This window comes from Portunus trituberculatus, chromosome 44, assembly GCF_017591435.1.
Source record: "Portunus trituberculatus isolate SZX2019 chromosome 44, ASM1759143v1, whole genome shotgun sequence".
NCBI classification, from domain to species: domain Eukaryota; kingdom Metazoa; phylum Arthropoda; class Malacostraca; order Decapoda; family Portunidae; genus Portunus; species Portunus trituberculatus.
Window position 1 is genome coordinate 1,752,501 of NC_059298.1, and position 9,112 is coordinate 1,761,612.

Sequence of the window (9,112 nt, forward strand, 5' to 3'; positions counted from 1 at the left end):
ACACACACACACACACACACACACACACACACACACACGCATTGAGAGCTTATATGGGCAGGAGATTCTCATTAATGAATCATCTTCCTAAAGTTGTATACAGATTCACGTGGAAAGGTGGGAACTGTGAACACCTATGCACAACCTACATCGGCATGACAATTATGAAGGTAACAAGACTTCTGAGTTACTATATATTATCAGGTGTCCCAAAGACTTACCTAAAATAATAAGAACAAGACTTCACCAATAAAATAGGTATTAGAAGAGAACACGGAAATCATTGATTCATGCAATGATGGAAGACACATTCAAACACTAGACGTACTAGACATGTAAACATGGAGCTGATGTTCAACATACTACAAACTCAGGTCACACAAACCCTGCCGTCCATGAAAAGATGTAACGCCTGCACAGGGGAAGACCAATGAGAGAAGGAAACCAACGCTCCTCTCGGTCATGCACACATAGATTTCACAAATTCAAATTTGAATTTGATTTTGTCGTCAATTTTCACCGCTACCGAAAAAGGGTCTTTGACTCGAAATCCAGATCTGGCAGCACAGATGACGATTGGAGAAGTCATCTCAAACATCAGTAAAGAGAATCTAACTATTCGTCGAAAAGTAAGAGAATTTATTGAATAAATTTGCCAACGAAAAATGAAGAATATACAAAAGCTGTGGATTCTCACATCTCTTCATTAAGCAGAGTAATTCATTCCTCCTTCCAAGCTACCATTTATCACTTTTCAGCAGTCTTAGTTCGGTGACCCTGGAGGCCGTGTGCTCTCGGGGCATGTTGTTGTAGTGCTTCTTTTATTGCTGTTATCAGTGGCAGTAAATACGTGCGATTTACGTGTGCAGAACTTATATTAAGGTTTGATTCATAAACTGTCTTTATTGCTCATCTTTATTAATAGCCGTTAAGAGTCGTTCGAAAACGCAGGGGTCAGAGGACAAGGTACATGGATAGATTGTAATATTCTGTGCGTTGCTATTAGCATCTGTAATGTAGAAGTATACAACAAACATTGTACTACAGCATCATCGTCGTCGTCGTCGTCGTCCATAGTCGTTGTACAAGAACACACTGGATTACGACCATCTCGAGTCCCATCAACAACACATAGTCTTTCACCAGCAGTTCCAGGCTTCGATCGTCGATCTTACTTGCCACCTTCGGTCTCTGTCGCTGATGACTTGGAGTCATCGACCTTATTCTCGTGGACGCAGAACCAGGGCCACACCTCCATCAGTGCCAGGCGGAACTTGGGATGCGAGATGGCGAACATGATAGGGTTGTACACGGATGCTGTCTTGCAAATGAGACCCGGCAAGGCTGACACGAGAGGCGTCAGCTTGTTCTGGTCGCCAAACAAACCCTGTGTTAACAGAAAATGTAAGTGTTACCAGGTGTCAGGAGCTAACCGTGTTCCACTATTCTTACAAATCAGCTCTTCGCTTACTTACTACAAACAGAAGCTCACATTCCCTCCAGTTGCCAGTCAATATTACTAAGGTATCAAAGATAACGGCAAGAACTCACCAGCAAGACCACGGCGGCGTAGGGAGTCCAGGTGAGTAGCCACAGGAACACGTTGCCAACGGCCACCTTGGCGATGCGCACCTCGGCACTCTGCTTATTCTGGTCTGCGTTGGAACGGAGGGTTTGCACGTTCATTTTCTTGGCCTGTTCGCGGAGAGCTCTCTCGTGGGCACGGATGGCACCCACAATCTGGGAGTAGACGAAGATGATGAGGAGGAGAGGGATGCAGAAGCACACCACGAACAGGAAGATGCCGAAGGACCTGGTGCCCCAGTCTCGGCTGATGTAGTCGAAACTACAGGAAGTGAGGATACCCTCAGGAATGTAGGCGTTCCACCCGAAGAAGGGCCAGATGGATACAGCGGTGGCGTATCCCCAGCAGAAGAGGATCATAATGAAGGCCTTGCCTGAGCTGATGTGACCGCCGTCGAAGGCCTTCACGATGACGCAGTAGCGATCGTAGCCGATGGCTGCCAGTGTCAGGAGGGAGTTGAGTCCAAAGATTGCCCCTGTGAAGGCGTGTATTTGGCAGGCAAAGGCACCAAGGGTCCAGTAGCCGCCTTCAAAGCAATTCACCACGTACATGGGGAACTGTGACACCATCATCATGAAGTCGCTGAAAGCCAAGTTGACCACGAACATGTTGGCGGGGGAGCGGAGACTCTTCTTGCATGAGAACAGATACATGACCATGCCGTTACCGAAGAAAGAGAGAAAGCCAAGGATGATGAAGATGCCGGCCAGTAGGTAGTGCCACATGGGGTTGACGGGAGGAAAGTTGCTCCAATGAGGATGGATCAAGGGCTTCACGTCGTCTGGAACCAGGTCCATGAGGGAGTACCCTTCGGGGTAACCAAAAGATACTTGGTTACTGCCATAAGGAAGCGGCAAGGAGGCATTCATCATCGTATGAGCCATTTCTGGACAAGATGTGGCTTTGAGCAGATATGATGATCGGCCAAAGGGAGCCGTCTGTTCCAGAGGTCTGTTCAGGCGCTCGCCAGTACTTGCCGGAGAGTGCAGCTTGTGGTGTGCGTCCAGGCTATATATACAGACCATGCCTCATTGCTGAAACCTTACACGTTTATTTGTTCTCCGAAGGAACTAAAGAGACACAGAATACAAGAGAAGAGAGAGAGAGAGAGAGAGAGAGAGAGAGAGAGAGAGAGAGAGAGAGAGAGAGAGAGAGAGAGAGAGAGAGAGAGAGAGAGAGAGAGAGAGAGAGAGAGAGAGAGAGAGAGAGAGAGAGAGAGAGAGAGAGAGAGAGAGAGAGAGAGAGAGAGAGAGAGAGAGAGAGAGAGAGAGAGAGAGAGAGAGAGAGAGAGAGAGAGAGAGAGAGAGAGAGAGAGAGAGAGAGAGAGAGAGAGAGAGAGAGAGAGAGAGAGAGAGAGAGAGAGAGAGAGAGAAGGGGAGGGGGCGCAGACAAAACACCATTAAGCCAGAGAAGGTAGAGGTGCCTTCCCGACTTACCGATTGTCTTATTTGAACCGAACTTTCTCGAGCTTTAACTCGTGATTCCTTGTTTTCTTCTATATTGAAAAAATGTATACACAAAGAGACAGGATTTGTAATCAAAATAGGAATAAGTTTGGAATACAGATGAACCCTTTTTATTTATACCATGTGTGCTTTTCATGGGAATTTATGGGCTAAAGGGGATACTTTTGGGGGTACCTCCTATCTCAACGCCCACTCGCTAGGAAACCGTTGACCCGAGTGAGGAAGCCCAATCTACACTCGGACCGTGGACAGGATTTGAATCCGTGCGTTTGGAGACCCCTCGGACCTCAAAGCACGCATGGTTCTACTGTACCACGGCAGCCTCCTTGATAAAGATATTACTGGAATGCCACTTATTAACTTTCTGGCAAAACAAAATTGCTCTTTATTTTGATCATGGGATAGGTAAAGTGATATCATTAGATACACATACACATACCTCTCAAAGAGATAAAGAAAAAAAATGAAATCAATAAATGAAAAAGAAAAAGAATAGAAAATGTGGGGAGAAGGCTATCATTCATTTTCCCTTTCTTTTAACAGACACACACACACACACACACACACACACACACACACACACACACACACACAGTAAAACCCCCATCTCCAGCACTTGGTGATGGGTGAGAGCGAGCAATGGCGTGGAAAAATTCTCGTTTTATACGGCTTTTGATGATTTATAAACGAAGGACTGACGGCTGAAAAGGGAATATGGGACACTTGAAATATTTTTTCATCTTGTCTTTCGCAGCCTCGCGTTTGAACATTTATCACCCGGTCGGCTCTTCCGGGAGCCTGCCTCTACTCGACGCGGCACCACCACCATCACCCCCACCACCTCCCCCACCACCACGAAGTAGGGACTGCAGCCTAAATGAAAACCCTGAACAATATGAATCAGGAAAGCTTTGATGTGAAAGAGTATGACACACACACACACACACACACACACACACACACACACACACACACACACACACACACACACACACACACACACACACACACACACACACACACACACACACACACACACACACACACACACACACACACACACACACACACACACACACACACACACACACACACACACACACACACACACACACACACACCTATCCTTTCTTTTTTTTTCCTTTTTCGTATTTCATCTCTATAATCTTTTTTTCAAATTCTCTTTTCTCTATTTTTCCTGTCTTCCCTTCTCCAAATTATTCCTTTCATATCTCCCTTTCTGCTTCCAGTATCATGTTCTCATCTCTTTTCCTTTTAAGTTTCTTCTCTCTCTGTCCTTTCTTGTCACTTTTTCCTCTTCTTTCGCCTGTCTACCTCCCACCTTCCTTCTTCTGTTCTTTGATTTCCTCTCCTTGTCACTAGCCTTGCCACAGTTCCCTGCCTTCTTCTCACTTTTTCTTCTCCCATTCCGAGCCTCCATTTCCTTCCATTACCTATTTCTCTTATCCTCCCTACCTACCTACCAGATCATGAGAACGCAGTACAAGCCACTACTGACCCAGCAAACACTCCAGATGACAGTTTGTTCCGACCTCAGCCTACTGACAGTAACAGCATAATACTAATAATAAAACACCTAAAGAACACTTCCTCTTGCGGCTCTGACGGCATTTCACTGAATTTTCTAAAAGAGTCCCTGCCAGTTGTTATTAATTACTTAACATATATTATTAACACTTCAATTGTGACTGGTTCATTCCCTTCCCTGTGGAAACACGCCATAGTAGTCCCAATTTTCAAATCTGGAGATATCAACGAACCAAAAGACTATCGGCCAATATCTTTGCTGCCCATTATTTCAAAGGTTTTAGAGAAAGTAATAGCAGGACAACTCATGGCACATCTGGAAAGGAATCACCTGCTCAGCAACACTCAACACGGTTTCAGAGCCTCTTTCTCCACTGAAAGTGCTCTCTTAAAACTATCTGATAAACTATATCAAAATATTGACACCAAACAGTTATCCTTAATTACACTGTGTGATCTATCAAAAGCATTCGATAGCATAAACCATAAAATGTTGATGAGAAAACTTAACATGCTAAAAATTGACTCATTTTGGTTCAACAGTTATTTGCACAAAAGAACGCAGTCCGTTAGAATCGGTAAACACATATCAGATAAAATAGATGTTTCTTATGGGGTTCCACAGGGATCTGTCCTTGGACCCATTCTATTTATTATTTACGTAAACGATCTCTCACAATACCTTTCAGACTGCCTTATTTTACAGTATGCTGATGATACACAATTCATTCACACTGGACGTATTGACAGGCTAGAAGACTTAATACGTAAGGGAGAAGAAACTCTGTCAAAAGCCAAGCGCTATTTCAACTCAAATGGCTTATTGTTGAACACCAAAAAGACGCAGTGTATGTTTATTGGCAGTAGGGGACTCATATCACAGATCCCGCCCAACACCACCTTACGGGTTGACGGCGCCACAATCATTCCCAGCAGCTCTCTCAAGAATCTCGGCATATATTTCGATCAGCACATGACTTTCGACTCACACGTAAATAAAATAAGTGGCAAGATCTTCAGTACCATAATTTACATCAATCGGATAAAAGACAGTTTCAGCAAATGTTCAAGAAAAACAGTTATACAATCACTGGTTCTAAGTATTATTAATTATGGAATAAAGGTGTGGGTACAACAAGCAAAACACTTCTGAATCAAATTCAAAAATTGCAAAACTTTGCCGCAAAAGTTGCTCTTGGTGGTGCAGCTAAACACGAACATGCCACACCATTCTTGAGGGAGCTTGGATGGTTGAAGATAAATCAAAGATATATGTATGAGTTGGGTGTTATGATGTACAATGTAACAAGGAGTTCTCCCAACGCTATTGTTAAAATGCCATTAGTGAGTGAGATTTCTACTGCTGCTACCAGACAGCAACACCAATTATATGTGCCAAAAAGCAACACGTGTACAGGGGAGCGTTCCACACTAGTGGCTGGACCCAGACTCTGGAACAGCCTCCCCCACCACATCACAAATTCACACTCTTTACTCTCATTTAAGAAACATCTGTTCCTCCATCTTTTTAACCAACAGTTCACTTAGCAACATTATTGTTAGTCTGAAGATTTTATTTTGTTTTTACCCCTGATTACTTTATATTGATGTTACGCTTTTATATAGTAATTTTACCCTATTTTACTTCTGTTTTGTTTTAATTGTAACGCAGATGTATGTCTAAAGTTTTTAGTCAAATTAGATACATTGCCCAAATCATGGCAGAACTAATATTAGTTACCTACGTGTAAATTTTATTTTATAATATTTGCAGTTTTCCACTAAATTCAATATCTTTAGATGTCATAATGTATCTATTTATGTAAGATAATAACCATTGCAAAATGGAATAAAGATTTGATTCTGATTCTGATTCTGATTGATTCTGATTCCTGTCTCTCTGTTCATCCTTGCTCTATTCTTTCTCCCTTTCGTTTGCCTTATCCTGTTCTTCCCTTCTTTACTCACCGTTTGTACTACTTTCCTCCCTCCTTCCTGCTCCTGTTGATCCCTCCCTCTCGACAGCCTTACCATACTGTTCCTGGCTGCCGTCAATCGAAGACTCCAGTAACGTATGAAATAAGTCACAATGCATGGAAGTTGAGGGGATTCAGTTGCCGTGCACTCATATAACTTTAGCCACGTCTGAGAACGATTAGAAGCAGAGTTTGATGCAGTGTGTAGACCGAGGGAGGGAGGGAGGGTTGATGCTCTTGATAATGGTGACGATGGTGAATGAAGTTCCGTTATAGGAGTGGATTTAATGGTGGTGGTGGTGGTGGTGGTGTTGATATTGATGAAGGTGATAGTGGTTGAGGTGGTGGTGGTAGTAGAGGGCATTTACTAAAGAGTTATGGTGATTGAATGAGAGAGAGAGAGAGAGAGAGAGAGAGAGAGAGAGAGAGAGAGAGAGAGAGAGAGAGAGAGAGAGAGAGAGAGAGAGAGAGAGAGAGAGAGAGAGTAGATTTCTTGATAGCTAGGACGTATGAGTGGTTGTCTATAAAAGAACAGGTGAGTGCGCAGTCGTGTGAGTGTGTCTGAGTGTGTGTCTGAGAGCGTGAGGGTAGGGGTGTGTGTCTGAGTGTGTATGGGGTATATTTGGGCTCGTCGTATTGGGAAGTGTGTATGGGAAACTGTCGAGCTTCCTATAGTGAACGGACTTACCTATGTTTAGTGTCCAGAGACCTGATGATGTGGTATATTGTCTTTTACGTCTATTAGAATCAGTGCAAAGGAAAATGACTGAAAAAGCGAGATAGAAGCTGTTAAGAAGAAAGAAATAGAAATTTCTAAGTGGTATAGCAGTTATAACAAAAAGGACATAAACAAAGTTCTTAAAGTTCTTAGGATTGATAGCAAGGATAGAACCAAGAATAATGTGTTCAAGCTTGAAAAAATTTAATTTAAGAAATAAATGGGAAGGAACTGGTTCTCTAATAGAATAGTAAATGAATGGAACAGACTCGGTAATCAAACTATTAGTTCTAAATCAATAGAGAACTTTAAAAAATAGACAAATGTATGGATGAGGATGATAGGCAGAAATAGATAGGTATATTTATAGAGGGACCGCCATGTGTAGACCTGACGACCTCTTGCAGCTTCCCTCATTTTGTTGTGATCTTAGGTTGTTGAATAGTGTATTTAGGAGAGAGTTATCTACGAGAATGTGTTAGAGTGAGTGAAGCCGTGGGAGGGTGTAGGAGAGTGTTGTTAGAGTGAGTGGGGCGTGGGAGGGTGTAGGAGAGTGTTTAATGAAAATGATAAGGAAAGGAAGAAGGGGATGAAGAAATTCCTAAAGAAATAAGAAGAATAAAGAATTAAATGAAAGTTTATGAGGAGCAAGAAAAGCCGTGAATGGAAACAGAGAAAAGACAAAATTGGAGAAGGAATTAAAGAAAAAAAAAACGTAATTAAACTAACTTCCTTAACACGAAAGCATAGAGACGCGTCACTCAATTAGCAAACTAAAGACTCGTAAAAAGAGAAAGAAGAAAAAATCGTAGCTATTAAGGAAGGTCATTAGAAAGAAGCAAGAAGCCGTAATGAAAAGCCAACACGAAAGGGACAAAGAAAACGCATGAAAGCAAGGAGAACCAAACAGGGAAACAGAGAGAGAGAGAGAGAGAGAGAGAGAGAGAGAGAGAGAGAGAGAGAGAGAGAGAAGGAGGGGAAGGAGTAGAAGTGGTAATAGGAAGACATGATAAATTAGGGTAAATAAGAAGGGCCGCGTTCCATTTCAAGCCTTTACAGACGCTCTCCTCCTCCTCTTCCTTCTCTTCCACTTCCTCCTCCTCCTTCTCCTTTTCTTCCTCCTCCTCCTGCTCTTCCTCTTCCCGCTATTCTGATGACGCTACATAAAAAGCCATTTACTCCTAAAGAGGGCAGTTTTTCTTGCTATTTATTAGATACTATCATGTCGAGAGTTATCATGGAACACGATCGATTTAGAGAGGCAGGAAGTGTTTGTTACTTGTTTGTCTGTCTGTCTCTTGGATTGGCTGAATGGTTAAGTGGCTGGCAGGGAAGGAAAGGAATACTAAAGGAGAACAAACACCATCAGTCTAGCTATTCCTTACGGAGTTGCATATGATAAACTTTACTAAGCTAATTCAAAGTCTGAAACGTACAGGAGAGTGAAAACCAGTGAGAAGAGAAGGAGCAGCAGCGACCGCCTTGCCCTTCCTTCCTTCCTTCCTTCCTTCCCTTGCTATCATATGTACCACCCCACATCCTTTAGCTCTTCTGACACTGACCATTAATAAAAAGACGCTATTTATTTGATATTATAGTGTTATTAAATCAAAAGAAAATCACTAAAAGGATCGAGTTACCTCAATACTATTTACGGTTTAGATGCCTCTCACAATTATACTCCAAATTTACACCATAACATTTGATCAAGCTTGATCATACAAACAGGAGTCAAGAAAGTTAAGATACGTATTCTCAAAAAAAAAAAATAAATAAAATAAAAAAAATAAATAAATAAAATAAATAAAATAAATAAATA

General features: G+C 42.4%; 1 protein-coding gene across 1 annotated transcript; it reads right to left on the reverse strand.

Moving 5' to 3' along the window:
- Positions 1 to 901: 901 nt before the first annotated feature.
- LOC123518984 (compound eye opsin BCRH2-like) lies at positions 902 to 2,582 on the reverse strand. Its single transcript, XM_045280089.1, has 2 exons — positions 1,552 to 2,582; positions 902 to 1,387 (listed from the first exon to the last, which is right to left on the reverse strand). Exons 1-2 carry the CDS (start codon positions 2,467 to 2,469, stop codon positions 1,172 to 1,174), a joined length of 1,134 nt encoding a protein of 377 aa, XP_045136024.1. The 5' UTR covers positions 2,470 to 2,582; the 3' UTR covers positions 902 to 1,171.
- Between the last annotated feature and the right edge of the window lie 6,530 nt (positions 2,583 to 9,112).

Bases quoted from the DNA above. Each gene is read 5' to 3' on its own strand.
- LOC123518984 (XM_045280089.1), bottom strand. From the start codon at position 2,469: ATGGCTCATACGATGATGAATGCCTCCTTGCCGCTTCCTTATGGCAGT. The intron at 1,388-1,551 runs GTGAGTTCTTGC...CTGTTAACACAG, and splicing joins ACGCCGCCGTGGTCTTGCTG to GGTTTGTTTGGCGACCAGAA.